General features: G+C 48.6%; 1 protein-coding gene across 4 annotated transcripts; it reads left to right on the top strand.

Moving 5' to 3' along the window:
* Positions 1–18: 18 nt before the first annotated feature.
* Pmf1 (polyamine modulated factor 1) lies at positions 19–15,223 on the top strand. 4 transcript variants are annotated; one of them, XM_027393125.2, is made up of 6 exons: positions 101–237; positions 3,894–4,037; positions 9,926–10,031; positions 11,069–11,169; positions 13,213–13,408; positions 14,831–15,223. In XM_027393125.2, exons 2-6 carry the CDS (start codon positions 3,994–3,996, stop codon positions 14,882–14,884), a joined length of 501 nt encoding a protein of 166 aa, XP_027248926.1. In that variant the 5' UTR covers positions 101–237; positions 3,894–3,993; the 3' UTR covers positions 14,885–15,223. The 4 variants fall into 4 exon arrangements, with proteins under 4 accessions (XP_027248927.1, XP_027248924.1, XP_027248926.1 ...); XM_027393124.1 differs by lacking the exons at positions 101–237; positions 3,894–4,037 and adding exons at positions 4,223–4,265; positions 4,441–4,534; XM_027393123.2 differs by lacking the exon at positions 3,894–4,037 and having other exon boundaries at positions 26–237.
* Positions 15,224–15,310: the final 87 nt, after the last annotated feature.

A 15,310-nucleotide genomic window follows, 5' to 3' on the forward strand; every position in this document is an offset into this window, starting at 1 on the left:
CAGTGACTGGCATTCTTTGCCTCCAATCAGAGGTCCTGGTGGGAGGGGCTCCGAGGGCAATTCATTTTGGCGGTTCAATTTCGACATGGCTGAGGTGAGCCATGGTAATGAGGCTGTGGGAAAGGGGCCTGAGGGTTCATCTCCGGAATCTGTGCCAGTTGATACGACCGTCTCCAGGGTGAAACTCCTCGACACCATCGTGGACACTTTTCTCCAGAAACTAGTCGCCGCCAGGAGGTAGGTGGAAACCAATGGTGGCGGCGGGAGGGTTTGTTCTCTGGGCCGTAAATCCCGCGAGATCGGGTTGGTTCAGTCACGTGGCGCGGCCTTGTGAGGGGCGGTGCGGCGCCCCCTCCGCAAACTTTCTCCTTTGGTTTAACCTGCCGAGGCGGAGAAGCAAGGTGCTGACTTGAGTTAGGTCCACTTCTCCGCCCTCCCGCAGGGCAAGCGCCGGGCTCCTGGTGAGCCGCGGGGCCGCCGGAGTGCGCTCCCTAGCGCGTCACCGGTTACCCGCGCCTGGCGGGAAGAAGCGCGGGAGGACGCGAGGGCTCAAAGTAGTCACAAGGACAGACGTTTTGCTCTTTCGACTTTGACTTCATTCGAGGATATCGTACAGTTTTAAGCCAAGGGTTTTGCCCCCGATCCCACCGCCCTGGCGCCTATGATACTAATAGCCTTGCACCCGCCTGTCTTCCGTGATCCCCACTGCTTAGCCTCAGTGATTTCCATTCGGTCAGGCTTAGTGGTCCACTTTTATAATCTCAGTTACTCCGGAGGATCGCGAGTTTAAGGACAGCCTGGACAATTTAACCAGACACTCTCAAAATTCAAAACCGAGCTGAAGTTCAGCCCAGACTCCGAGGTTCATTCTTAAATCTGGTGATGAGGGGAGAGATTTGGGGAAGAGTAACACTCCTATTTTTAAATGTTAAGTAGATTTGTTCATGTTATGTGTGGATGTTCTGCTTGCATGTATGTATGTATGTACCACATACGTGCCTGATGCCACATACTCCACCCCCGCTCCCCATGGACAAAATTTGAAAGAGAAATCTTGGATTTGAAGAAATGGCCTGGTAGTTAAGAGTGCTTTCTGCTCTTCCAAAGGACCCACCTAAATTCAGTTCCTAGTGCTCAGGTCTGGCAACTGATAATCCCATGTAACCTAGCTCCAGCACCATATGTGTGTCTATATGTCTGACATATAGACACATGCACATGTGCGTGCTCGTGTCTTTTTTAAAAAGCGACTTAATATTTGAAGCAGGGTCTCTGTAAGTTGCCAAAGCTTAACTTGGACTACTGGGCCATCTCAGCCTCTGAGATGACAGGGCCACCTCACAGCTGCCGTGCCTTCTGCATAGACCCTGTGGTCTGCCTCTTTACTTACATCCTAACAAATATCTCTGAGCCTTCTCAGTATTTGGTGCTACAAATACTATAAACAGTCAAGAGACTATTCATGGGTAGATATAACAAGATAATCACAGGGCTTCTTAACTTAGTTAGCAGATGAGTTGGTGGATGGGTGTCTAGTGCAGAGAATTAGGTAAAATAAGAGTGATCTACTCAGCAGGCACCAAGCCTTTAATCCCAGCACTCCTGCAGAGGCAGGCAGACCTCTGTGAGTTTGAGGAAGTAATGATGGAGCTAGAATTTGAAAGATGGGAAAGAAATAGTGTTTTTGAAAAATAAAGTTCAGGCATACAGGCCCTGGGGTAGTCATCACTGTCACGGTATAGATGTCCTTTACTACAGTGTAGTGGTCTGAGGGAGAGTCTAACATTCTCAATTAGAGCCCGGCTTTGCATGATAATTTTAAAAAAGATTCATTTTTTGTAGATATGAGTGGTTTGCCTGTATGTGTGTATGTACCACATGTGTTCCTGGTGCCCTCGGAGGCCAGAAGGTCTCAGATCTCCTGGAACTGAAATTATTGATGATTGTAAGCCTCCATGTTGGTTCTAGGAACCAAACCTGGGTCCTTTGCAAGAGCAAACAATGTTCTTAATGGCTGGGCCATCCATCCTTCAACCCCCGCACCAGCATGGCAGTTTGATAAAACATTTTTTAAATATTTTATGTGCATCACACACTCTCAATACGTTTCTAGCCAATGTCCCTCACTTATTTAGTTTTCCAAACTCTGGTCTTCTCAAACACATACTAGTTGGCTATAGGACCTCAAATTATTTATAGTATAAATAATCATGACCAGTGACGGTGCCCAAACTGTTAGAGATGCTGGACATACAGCAGTGACAGATCAACAAGGTCTCTGCCCTTGTGGAGTAGACATGATATTGATATAAAGAACAAGTCAAAGCTGGGTGTGGTGGTACACACTTGTAATTCCAGCACTTGTCTACTGGAGGCAGGAATGAAGAATGGAAGGGTTATGTGGTCACAGTTGGTGCTGGGAATGACAAACATCTCATCACTAAAGGGATTTGTCAGGTTGTATTACACACACACACACACACACACACACACACACACACACACACACACAGGTACAGATCAGTGGAAGGCCACTAGAGGTTGACCCTGGCCTCCACATGTATGTGCACATACCAAGGCACATACATGTACACCCACAAGAACACACACATGCTTTAATCTGGATGTGGTGGCTCACAATTGTAAACTCGGCAGTGAGTAGACTGAGGGGAGACTGCAATGAATTCCAGCACAGCCTGTGAGTTTTAGGCTAGTCTGAGCAATGGAATGAAAGTTATCTCAAAGCAAACACAAATAAACCACCCATTACCTTTACATGACTGACACATGAATAAAGAAACAATTTCTGTGTTTCTGTGACCTAGAAGACCTAGAAGGTGGTTAGCCAGCAGCTGCTCCCCACTATGTAAGGACCCAGGAAGAGAAGAGGGTGACAGATAACTTCTGTCACAGACCTAAGTACTTTGCCTTTGAAATAGAAGACTTTTAATAGCTTGGAAGGGTTGGGAGGAGGGGAAGCCAGGAACCCAAATATCTGCATATATCTTGTAAGTCTGGAGCCCAGCATTCAGGAGGCTGAAGCAGGAGGATTCTGAGTTTGAGCCAGCTTGGGCTACATGCAAAGACTGTCTAAAAAATATATAAAGTCTGTATTTGCCAGGAATTCTCCAATCACTCTCCAACCCTACTACTCCCAAGTAGTTCAGTCAATAGGCTATTCTTTCAAAACTTAACATTTATTGCGCCCTTTCTGAAGGGAGACCAACTGAATCATCTACTTAACCAATGAGGAGAATGTTATAGCAAGAAACAACAGGGGAAAAAAGTGTCAAGTCTGAGGACTTGAATTTGCAGGCAAAGTGTTTGCTTTGTACCCCAGGCCCAGACCCGAGGTTAAAGATGTAGGCAAAGCAGGGAGTGAGGCATCCCCAAACCAACTGAACATGTCTAACAGAAGGTCATGATGAAACCATGTGGACTGGAGGGTGGAGATAAGACCAAGGCCAGAAGACAGTGTGGAGTCTGATATTGCGTTCAGTAACTGACAGTGATGGCGAGGCTGGAAGTAAGATTAGAAATGCAAGAAGGGTCAGTGTGACCTCCCAAATAGACCTAGAAGGTGGTTAGCCAGCAGCTGCTCCCCACCATGTAAGGACCCAGGAAGAGAAGAGGGTGATCCACATGGAGCTTGACTGCTCTGTGGGACACTTAATGAAGATTCCCAGTAGTAAGTTAGTGACAGAGGTCTGACATTCAGGCGATGACCTGGGGCTCATTCACCCCAGAACCATTTCTTGAAGACCCAAGTGCACTAGTTGCTACTTTGAGCACCAGGCAGGATGAACACTGTCAGCCAGACCATCCCTTTGAGTCTTACACTGTATTCAAGGAAGGTGAACTGTCATAGTTTGAATAGCAAATGACCCTTACAGGTCCATGGACTGAAAGTTTGTCTCCAGTCTTTGCTGCTCAAAGGTGGTGGAACCCCTATGGGATAAGCCCAGTAGAAGGAAGGTAGCTTACTGGAGCTGGATGGCTGAAGGGGATATTGGGACTCTGGCCCCTTCTTCCTACCGGTAAGTGCTATACTGACTGAGCTCTCTCCCCAGCTTCTACCCTCACTCCACAGTTGGAATTGTGCTTTGGATTTGTATAGCAAGGTTGACCTGCTATTCTGTTATGCTGTTGGAGCTCAGTAAGTTGTTTGTGTTTGTTTTTGAGACTTGGTCTTGTATAGTTCAGGCTGGCCTTGAACTTCTGGTTTTCTGCCTCCCAGATGCTGGGATTATTACAATCACTACAAGGTGAGTGCCATCATGCCTGGTTTTATTCAGTTCTGAAAGCTGGACTTATGGCTTTTCACTCTAGGCAACAGTTCTACATCTGCAGCTGGAGAATCCCTTCTAAGGGATCAGGGCTGCTGTCACTGCAGGAGGCCAAATTGGACACATTTTGTAACTCAGCTTGGTCTGTTTTCAGATCCCTGCTTCTTTTGTGCCGGTCACTGCTGCCCTCTGGTGAACAAACTGTGGAACTGTTCAGTCGGGAAGCCCACTGTGCATACTAGCATAAGGCAAGCCTGACTTTTTGTTTGTTTTTTTGAGACAATATCTCATTTGGCCCATGCCGGCCTAGAACTTGCTATGGCTCCTCCTGCTTCTACATCCTGATAGAGAGCTGCGGGTGTGTACCACCACACATAGCTTCTGGCCCATTGGCTCCCTTGGCACTGTGTATGCTTGTGATACTGCCCAAGACTGTTAGTGTTTCTTGTCTAGGCCTCTTACATTTCGATGAATGTACAAAGCAGTATTTGTATTTGAGCATCTACACAGAGAATTCAAGGACAGCCAGGGTTGTATAGAGAGACCTTGTCTCAAAGCAAAAAAACAAAACAAAGAAAACCAGGTTGACAAATGACTAGCTTTCTCTAGTCTCTACAGTGAGCACATGCTATCAAGTCCAGGTCCCTCCACCCCCCTTTTCTTTTTTTTAATACCCTCTATCACCCAGTATAGCCTGGAACTCAGATAGACTGGCCTTGAATTGTAAATGATCTTTCTGCCTCTGCCTCTCTGCCTCTCTCTGCCTCTCTCTCTGCCTCTCCTCTCTCTGCCTCTCTCTCTGCCTCTCCTCTCTCTGCCTCTCTCTCTGCCTCTCCTCTCTCTGCCTCTCTGCCTCTCTCTCTCTGCCTCTCTCTCTGCCTCTCTCTCTGCTCTCTCTCCTCTCTCTCTGCCTCTCTCTCTGCCTCTCTCTCTCTCTGCCTCTCTCTCTCTGCTCTCTGCCTCTCTCTCTCTGCCTCTCTCTCTCTGCCCCTCTCTCTCTCTGCCCCTCTCTCTCTCTGCCCCTCTCTCTCTCTGCCCTCTCTCTCTCTGCCCTCTCTCTCTGCCCCTCTCTCTCTCTCTGCCTCTCTCTCTCTGCCTCTCTCTCTCTCTGCCTCTCTCTCTCTCTCTCTCTCTCTCTCTCTCTCTCTGCCTCTCTGCCTCTCTGCCTCTCTCGCTCTCTCTCTCTGCCTCTCTGCCTCTGCCTCTGCCTCTTAAAAATGCTGGGATTACAGGTATCAGCTGCCACACTCAGCTCTGGAGCCCTGGCTTTTTACACAGGTATTGGGTACCAAGCATTTTTTTTTTTTTCTTTTGAGACAGGGTTTCTCTGTATTGTTTTGGAGGCTGTCCTGGAATTCGCTCTATAGACCAGGCTGGGCTTCAACTCACAGAGACCTGCCTGCCTCTGTTATCAGAGTGCTGAGATTAAAGGCGTGTGCCACCACAACCTGGCTTATCTAGAAATTTTAAAAGAAAAAAAATGAGCCTGTAACAGTAGAATTCAGAAAGTTATTGTGTATTAAGAGGACTCTGTTTAGGAGCTTTGGAAGCCCGAGGCCTCAGACCTCACCTCCAGTTTCCTGGTAACACTGGAAAACTCATCTCAGTTTTAAAGCTTAGTTTACAGGTTTCTTTGTTGGTAGTTACTTGAGCCAGGATGTCACTTTTTGTTTGTTTGTTTGTTTGTTTGTTTGTTTTTGTTTTTTTCGAGACAGGGTTTCTCTATATTGTTTTGGAGCCTGTCCTGGAACTCATTCGGTAGACCAGGCTGGCTTCGAACACACAGAGATCCACCTGCCTCTGCCTCCCGAGTGCTGAGATTAAAGGCTTGTGCCACCAACGCCTGGATGTCACTTTAGTAGCCCTGGCTGGCCTTGAACTCATGATCTTCCTACTTCTGTCTATTATGTGATGAGGTCACAGATATGTATCATCATACCAAACTAGTAACTGGGTTTGGGGGTTTTGTTTTGTTTTCAGAAGGTGTATCATGCAGTCCAAGCTGGCCTAAGTGATTCTTCTGCTTCTGTCTTCTGGGTACTAGGATTATAGTCTTTTGCCATCATGATTTGTTTTATGTGGCGAACACAGGGCTTTATGCATGCCAGGCAATCACTCTCCTAGCTGAAATGATAGTCATGTTGGGATGTGTCACCTATAGTTCCAGCTCTTCAGGCTGGGCCAGAGGGTCACTGAAGCACAGAAGTTTGAGACCATTGTGGGCTACATAGTGAAACTCTATAAAAAACATACACGTGGCAGTTTACAATCGTCTGTAACTCCAGTTTCAGGGGATCCAATGTCCTCTTCTGGTCTCTATACAACAGGCATGTATGAGGTGCAAGCAAAACACCCTGACATATAAAATGAAAATAGGAAAATCTCAAGGAAGAAAAAAGGTCAGAGAGTGATAGAAGACACCCTATGTCACACATGCACATGCACACACATAGAACACCAACACACGTGCACACATGTGCACACAAAGAGTACTTAGTCATTGTATTCCCAATGGCTTCTTGGCTTAGATGGAGAACTCTTGCCTTCCTTCCCTATCCTACTCCCCCCAGTGCAGGGCATTGAAGCCAGGGCCTCAAGCATGGTAAGCACACTCTACTACTTAGCTACATCCACGGTCTTCCTTTGTTTTCATGTCTGTCTCTCTCTTAGACCATTTTCCTTCAAGATGTTTTATTCTCTGGGTGTTTACTGTAAATTGGTAGCCTACTAGGCAATGGGTATAGCCTCCCGCAGCTGCCAGTAGGGAGGGAGAGATGGCAGCAAACACATGCTCACTTGAATGTGGCAATGAGCAATGTGACAGACTCCCACCATCTAAGGGTAAACATTTTGTCTTAGTATACTTGGGTGGCTGTGCTCAGATATCAAAAGGACAATTCAAAGGATAAATGCTGGGAACCTTTCCAACCCACAACCCACAGCAGAGTTCCAGGCATCTTGTTTTGCTCCTAGTCTCACCAGCCACTCAGTCTGTGGCTACAAAGAGGTATGTGAAGGGACACATGGCCTGCCCAAGTAGGCTGGAATTGAAATGGGGTAATTGTGGCTTAAACATGAGAGATCCTGTTCCTTTCCACAGTCCACTCAGGCATCGGGTCAAGCCGGGCACGTTTCTCCTCAGCTCCACTAGTGGACAGGACCAAGGAGGAGTGAAGCAGACTCTGCCCACAAGGGGCACTTGAAAATTCTCTGGGGTTCCTGTTATTGAGAATCCTTTAAATATGAAGGATCCTAAAAACATACTCATTTCACAAGAAGGGACACTTTTCTACAGAGTCCTAGGTTGATGAACTAGGCAGGAAGGTAGTCAGACCAGGCACTAACACTAAAAGCACAGGAAGACCCTGGAATATGGGTTCTCCCCCTTTTTCTCCCCCCTTTCTTTCTCCCTCCCTCCCTCCCTCCCTCCCTCCCACCCTCCTTCCCTCCCTCCCTCCCTCCCTCCCTCCCTCCCTCGGTGATGTTGGGTGATTTAATGAGCCAGTGCCAGTGAGGAAATGGCTGGAATGAACACTTGTGGATTTCTTGAAAACTACACTCAGGAAAAGAAAGTGATGTTTTAGAAAATGCCCATGGCCATGTGTTGGCCAAACATAAAATTATACTATCTTATAAACACTGTAATATCCTTGTGGAAAGGGGTGCTTGAACCTGGATGCTCCACAGCAGTGTTAGCAACAAAACAGTATGGAATCTCAGTATGGGATTGGGGTATGGCCCAGGCTGGCTGGCTGCTGGCTTGTTCCACTCCTAGCTGCCTCCCCCACCCTGGACCTCAGGTCTGCTAGGGTGACAGAGCCTTTCTAATCAAGCCCCCATAGCCCCTCTGTGTTTCCTTTCTTCTCACGACAAGGCAGGTTGTTGGCCTTGACCTTGTCAGTGTGCACAGGAGCCCAGCCAGCTCTGCATTGGAAAAGCATGCTGGCTTGCAAGGGCACACTGCCTGGGTTCAAGTCCTGCCTCCACAGATCTTTGGTTGAGTGGTCTAGGCAACCTCTTCCCTTCCGTAAGCCTGATTTCGTCCTCCATTGAGCTGTACAGCAACATCTGTGCTGTCCAAATTGCTCTAAGGTTGGAACACTCCTGCACTCCTGAAGCACTAAGTGCCTGCCTCATACACAGAACCCTCCCCAAACAGCCCCATACTGCAGGGCCTAACACCATCAGCCAGCTGGCTTCTCAGAGCTGAGAAGTTTCTTCCCCTTGAAAGGCAGGTGCTTAGCTTACATTGTGAAGAAAATCCAGCAGCAGGAATTGCCATTAGGATTTGTCCCCACAAGAAAGAAAAGGTACTGAGTGAGGTAAGCCAGACCCAGAAAGACAGATGCCACATGCATGTTCTCACTCATGGGGTGTGGGTGAGGGACAGCCTATGGTACACAAGATCCTGTTGAAATATACACAATAAAATGAATAAAAGAGGTCATTGATGTTGAATGACATTTTAGTTTCCTGTTGCTGTTGACAAAGCATCATGGCCAAAGCAACTAATAAAAGAATTTAATTTGGGATCACAGTTTCAGAGGGTTAGAGTCCATGGCCAGCATGTCAGGGAATGTGGCAGTAGGCATGCAGGCATAGTGCTACTGTAGCTGGCTGAGAGTATACATCCTGATCCACAAGCAAGAAGCAGGGAGAGGCGGTGGTGTGGACTTTTGAAACCTCAAAGCCCACCTGCAATGACAGACCTCCTCCAACAAGTTCATACCTCACACATTCTACCCACCAGGAGCCTTTGGGGGTCATACTCATTTGGGGTGGTTTAAATGAGAATGGCCCCCATAGGCTTCTATGTTTGAATGTTTGGTCCCCAGTTAGTGAAACTGTTTGGGAAGGATTAGGAGGTGTGGCACTGGAGGTGGACTTTGAGGGTTTTTGTGGAGCATATTTTTGGAGACAGGGTTTCTCTGTATAGTCCTGACTGTCCTGGAACTCACTTAGATCCGCCTGCCTCTGCCTCCGGTTTGCTGGGATTTCAGGCCACTACCACCTGGAAGCTTTGAGGTTTCAAAAGCCCACACCAGGTCCCATGTCTTTCGCTCTCTTTCTCTTCTGTCTGCTTCCCGCCATGATGGTCATGGACTCTACTACCCTCTGGAACCATGAACCCCAAATTAAAACTTTCTTTTATAAAACTTGTGTCTAGTCATGGTGTCTCTTCACAGCAATAGAACACTAAGACATTCAAACCACCACAATGACCTGCTTTTATTTTTACTGTGTGTATTTATTTCAGCAGGGTCTCGTGTAACTTAGGCTGGTCTTGAATTTACTGTGTAGCTGAGGTTGATCTTGAACTTCTGACCTGGCCTCCATCTCCTAAGTGCTGGGATTACAAGTGTGTTTTTGATTTTATGTAGTCCTGGGAGTCAAACCATGACTCATGTATGTTAGGCAAGCACTCTACCAACTGAACTACATCTCCAGCCCCATAACCCATTTGTAAATGTTGCCAGAGCCCAAGTTTGGAATAGAAGCAGCCTACCTGTTACTTGAAGACAGATTTGCACCCACAGCCATTACCTGGGTCTCAATGACAAAACTGAGTCTTGTAGTAAACACAGAAGTGACTAGCTGGTGTCCAGTCACCCTAAGTTTGCTTGTCTCCTTCCTGACAGCTACGAGAGATTCACCAACTGTTACAAACACTTCCACCAGTTGGATCCTGAGGTGACAAAGTGGGTCTATGACAAGTTTGTGGCTCAGTTACAGACATCCATCCGGGTGAGTGGCACAAATGGCCAGAAGGTCCTTTTTGCTGAGGTTTCACTCTACTCTCAGCTCCCTAAAGATGGCAGGCTATTTGCTGTCCCTTTGTCTGCTCAGCTCCTAGAACTGCCATCCAGTGCAGCAGCTTCAGCGCCAGGTACTCTTGCCTTCCAACAGTGTACATCTTTTTGTTTTGTTTTGTTTTCCAGACAGGGTTTCTCTGTACCTTTTGAACCTGTCCTAGACCTGTAGACCAGACTGGCCTTGAACTCACAGAGATGCCTCTGTCTCCAGAATACTGGGATTAAAGGCATTAGCCACCACCACCTGGCCAGTGTATGTCTTAAATGCTGCCTTCTCTCATCGTCCTGTAATATAACTGTGTGTTTATAAGTTATCTGCTAGCAAGGCAGTGTAAGCTCCACCAGGGTCAGACAGGCCTCATTCACTTTGCACCTCCAGCTTTTGAAGAGGCACTTGATAAACTGAGTGTTACTAGGAATACCAGGAAGGACAGGGCTCTGCTCCACTCATGTCTAAGTTACTGTGATGATTGCCCAGCATGGTGGCACACACCTTTAATTCCAGGACTCTGGAGGCAGAGGCAGGTGGATCTCTGGGAATTCAAGGCCAGCCAGGGCTACACAGTGAGAACCTTCTCAAGAAGGAAAAAAAAGTTCACATGATGTTCCTAGAACGTCAACTATCAGTGCCATTGTTCCAGGGTGGTCTTATTAACAACAGGTACCTGGCATGCACACAAGAGAGTTGCAGCCTCCAAAGTTTGCTCTGTGTAGCCCTCGCTGACCTTGAACTCAGAGAGCCGTGCTTGCCTCTGCCTCTGGAATGGTGGATCAAAGGCATCTGCTACCACTCCACTCCTAGTGCAGGTTCTTTTACAGTGTTATTTCCTTGTGTTAATTCTAAAAACAACACATTGTAGAGAAATTGGACTATTCAGGAGGGTGATAGAAATTAGCTAAGACAGCTCCGCATATTTCCACTGAGATCACGCATGAAATTATCACAGCTCTGTTTTCCCTTCTGCCCAGGAGGAGATCTCAGAAATAAAAGAGGAAGGGAACCTAGAAGCTGTCTTGAACTCCCTGGATAAGATTGTAGAAGAAGGCAAAGCCCATGGAGAACCAGCCTGGTGAGAATGGATAAAGGGTCCTTATCAGGGTGTTTCAGTGTCTGCAAGAAGACCAATTCTCACCCATATCTGAGTTCCTGGACTCCTGGCCTCTGGAACAGGGCAGTTTGAGGCCTTCCTGGGACCCCTGGGACCTTATAGGAGCAAGTAGAAGTTGGGTCTTTGGGAGGACACCAGGTAGTGAAATTTGGCTTCATGGACAGATCAGGTGATCAGGGGTATGGCTTTGATTAGTTTGTTTATGCAACAGACACTTAGGAAGCATGTACTCTCTGCTCAGCAGAGGCCAGAGAATCAGTCATGAACAATTTCATGAATCATTTCATTGAACAGCATGCCTGTCTGGGCTGCCATGTGCTGGAGAAAGAAGTGGCGACTGGGGCAAAGAGTGGAGGGCAGGAGACCATCATGACCAGAGTGGCCTGGGCTCCAGGAGCCTCACACTTTCTACCCTGCCCTTACCTTACAGCTCCCAGGCTACAGTGGGCATATACCTTTTAAAAATCATTCTGTAGTATTAGGCACTGAACATAGGGCCTTGGGCATGCTAGGTAGAATTCTACTGCTGAGTATAGCCTTAGCCCTCTTTCTACATTTTATTTTGATAGAGGGTCTCAGTGGTCAAGAATGCTGGCTCTATTCCAAAGGACTAGGGTTTGATTCCCAGCACCCATGTAGCTGCTCATGGGGAGCCAATGCCCTCTTCTGGCTCCACCAGTACTAGCACTCATGTGGTACAATCCATAGGCAGGCAAAACACCATACACGTAAAATTAAAGCTATTTTTAAGGTCCCTTCAACTGGCTTGAACTCAGCAGTTCAGGTTGGCTGTGCTCCTGTTGCTGTTGCTAAGATTGGTCTGTTTTCTGTGTATGGATGTTTTGCCTGCATTTGTGTCTGTACCACTTTCATGCCCAGTCTTACAGAAGAAGGCACCAGATCTGGGACTGGAGTTACCAACAGTTGTGAGTCTCCATGCAGTGCTGGGAATCAAACTCCAGGTCCTCTGAGTGTTCTTAACCTGTGAAGTGTTTGTTTTGAGACAGGGCCTGTGTAACCCTAGCTGGCCTAAACTGGCTGTGTAGACAGACTAGAAGTCACAAAGATCTTCTTGGGATCAAAGTATGCACCCCCGTGACTGGCCTGTAGGCTGTGAACCCTGACCCTCCTGCCTTAGCCTCTCAGGACTATGGATTACTATGGACCACTTTTGGCTCATGATAGACAGGCAAGTGGGGATGGGAAGCTGGGGATCAGCATGTGACCTGGGCCTAGGCCTCCTCCCTGTCAGAGAGGTGGCCCACCATCCAAGTAGGTAGCTCCATGCAGGTAAAGTACCAAGTGGATGCTTGTCTGAGGGGCCTCTGGCTCGTTCAACCCAGAGAACCCCAAGCTCAAGGTTCTTTCTTCTGGGGACACCTCAAAATTTAAAATTACATACATTTATTTTTCTTTGGGGGTATATGCCACAGGACACATGTAGGGGTCAGAGGACAGCTGAAGTTTTATAACTAAAAGGAATTTCTAGTAGAACCTACAGTAGTGTTTGCTCCCTGAAATCTTACTCCCTAAAACACCTTCCCTTATCTGTCTATACTTAATAGCTCTCACAGAGCTTCTGAGAGGTGGGGCCCTCTCTGAGGAGCCACCCAATCTGGGAAAGTTCACCCTGATCTCCCTAACTCATAGTCTGTTGGGGTGATGCACCAACATGGACACATGGTCTTAAGGACAGAGGCAAGGTACGCAGAGCCACTGAATTCTAGGGTGCTGGAGATGGGTGAGTGTGTAGAGGAGCAGACTTTATGGGGAAGCTGAGTGAGGAGGCCTGGGGGTGTGCCTGTAGCAGGGAGGCCGAGGGTCAGGAAGCCAGAGTTCCCATCATGAGCAGGTTTGGGAGGTAAAAGGAATCCCAGAAGAGTCCTAGCCTAGCTCAGGACTTGAAGGAGGACTATTACTGGTTGGGCTTAGAGGTAGAAGCCTCCTGTACACTTACTTTCCTCTCTCCCTATTCCCTGGGAACCATGTGCCCTTCTCCCCCAGGCGACCCAGTGGAATCCCAGAGAAAGACCTGTGCAGTGTCATGGCACCCTACTTCCTGCAGCAACGGAACACCCTGTGCCACCGTGTGCAGAAGCAGGAGGCCAAGAACCAGGAACTAGCCGATGCTGTTCTGGCTGGGCGCAGGCAGGTGGAGGAAATGCAGCAGCAGGTTCAGGCCCTCCGGCAGGCATGGCAGGCAAGTGTTTGACTCCCTTGTCTCAGGCCCCCTGGGTCAGTGGCTTCCTCTCTCCCAGCCAAAGGGATCCCATGGCGAGTGGGCTGTGCCTATAGCAGTGCAGTCCTTTGATGGGACATGCGAGGTCAGCTCCTCAGTGCTTGGGTTGAGGTCCAGCCCCAGCACATGGTCCTGTGCAGCTGCTAAATGAATGCAAGCAGAGAGGGCGAGAGCCTGTCCTTGGTCCAGGTGGAGTCCATGCTCTGAGGCCTGGGGTGCAGCTACTGCTGCGTGCAAGCACGGCCAGTGTCCTTAAACAGCATGCATCAGAAGGACCCCACAGGTTGAGTTGTTCCTAGGACAAGGGTTCTGTCACTTACATGGTGGCTCACAACTGTCATAACTCCAGTAACAAGGGATCTGTCACCCTCTTCTGGACTCTATACATGAAAGAAGAAAGGAAGGGAGGAAGGGAAGAAGGAAGCTGCAGAGCTTGGGTGCTTGGAAGCACGTGCCAGCAAGTGTGTATCCCTTGTGTGAAAAGTCAACTCTGAAATTGGTCCCAAGGGACTTTTGAGGTAGTGGAGCTGGGTGGTACAGGTGGTAGATATGACTGGAGTGGTGAGATCACTTCTTAGTGGCTCCAGATGTGGTTCTAAGGGTCTCAGGAGGGCCCATGTGGCAGTGTTACCTCTAGGTCCTCTTCATCTGCAATATAGATGCCCAGTCTGTGTCTGATACAGTGGACAGTGGACAGGCTCTTTCTAAGGCAGGTCATCCTGCTTCTGAGGATCATGGTTCCCAGGTTCCTTCTGGCTTTCTCCTCTGCAGCCAGCCCTAGTCTCAGACAGGTAGCAGCAGAGGGAAGGCCTGTCCCCATCCTCTCCGTTCCCCAGGAGGCTCCTTAGCACTCCCATCTTCCTGGATAACAGATGTCCAAACCATGGCCCCCGAACTTGTCAGCTATGCTCCCATAGCCACAGCTCCGGCCCTGCTTCTGTCCTAGCCTTGTTTGAAGTGCAGTAGCTGGATCAGATGTTCACAGTTGACCCTGTGTGGGAGCTTCAATGCCTCTTTCACTGCCTCAGTGCTCAGAGATTGGGCATTACCCAGCATGCCCGGGGTTCCACTTTCAGCACTAGGGGGAAACAGTTTCTCCAGTGAAGGCAAAAGAGCTGGAGCCACTTGGGAGTCCTTGTTGAACATGGATTCTGCTCTGGAGAGGCCCAGCAGAGGTGGGTGGCATGGGCATCCAGGTGGCCATAAATACCTACTGGTTGAGGGACTTCCCATTTGTCTTTGTCCTGGCACATCCTGCCAAGACCAGTGACATGAGCCACGGACCCATCCATTGTTCTAGTGGGACCTGGGCTAGAAAGGGGCCTTGCACACGAGGTTTGCTTCTTTCAAGCCCCACACATCTGTTCTCTTCTTTGGTTTCAGGCTCTTCACAAAGAGCAGACGGAACTGCTGTCAGTGCTGAGGGCACCTGAGTGAGGAGCCTCTAGGCCCAGAGCAGAGGGCAGTCGTGGTCCTGTGGAGAGCCTGTGGAGCCAGTCATCGTCCCTCCCCCACTCCCCACTGCTTAGGTTCTGGTGGGGTCACCTACACACAACTTTCAGAGTCCTGCCACCCTGGGCATCAGACACCAGGCTTTGTCTTCTGGAGATGTAGCTGGCATTCCCCCACTCCCTCCTTCTGGATCCCCAGCCTTCCCTGGACTGGACTGGAGATAGTGTTTTCAGTATGCACTGATTGCTGCCTTGCTGGCTAGCCCAAGAGCCCTTGCCATGTTCTCCCCACATCTGTAAATAAACTTCCTCTCCTGCTCTGTAATCTATGAGGATGCTTCCTCGCCAGGCGTCTGGAGTCAGGACCACTTCTGGGCTCCTGAGCTCTGTCTGCAATCAAGACATCAATCTG

Source organism: Cricetulus griseus, assembly GCF_003668045.3.
Source record: "Cricetulus griseus strain 17A/GY chromosome 1 unlocalized genomic scaffold, alternate assembly CriGri-PICRH-1.0 chr1_0, whole genome shotgun sequence".
NCBI classification, from domain to species: domain Eukaryota; kingdom Metazoa; phylum Chordata; class Mammalia; order Rodentia; family Cricetidae; genus Cricetulus; species Cricetulus griseus.

What these genes read in the sequence shown, in the direction of transcription:
- Pmf1 (XM_027393123.2), top strand. Translation starts at nt 86, where the DNA reads ATGGCTGAGGTGAGCCATGGTAATGAGGCTGTGGGAAAGGGGCCTGAG. An exon ending in AGTTACAGACATCCATCCGG is followed by an intron (nt 10,032 to 11,068) that starts GTGAGTGGCACA and finishes CCTTCTGCCCAG; the next exon opens with GAGGAGATCTCAGAAATAAA. An exon ending in GCCCATGGAGAACCAGCCTG is followed by an intron (nt 11,170 to 13,212) that starts GTGAGAATGGAT and finishes CTTCTCCCCCAG; the next exon opens with GCGACCCAGTGGAATCCCAG.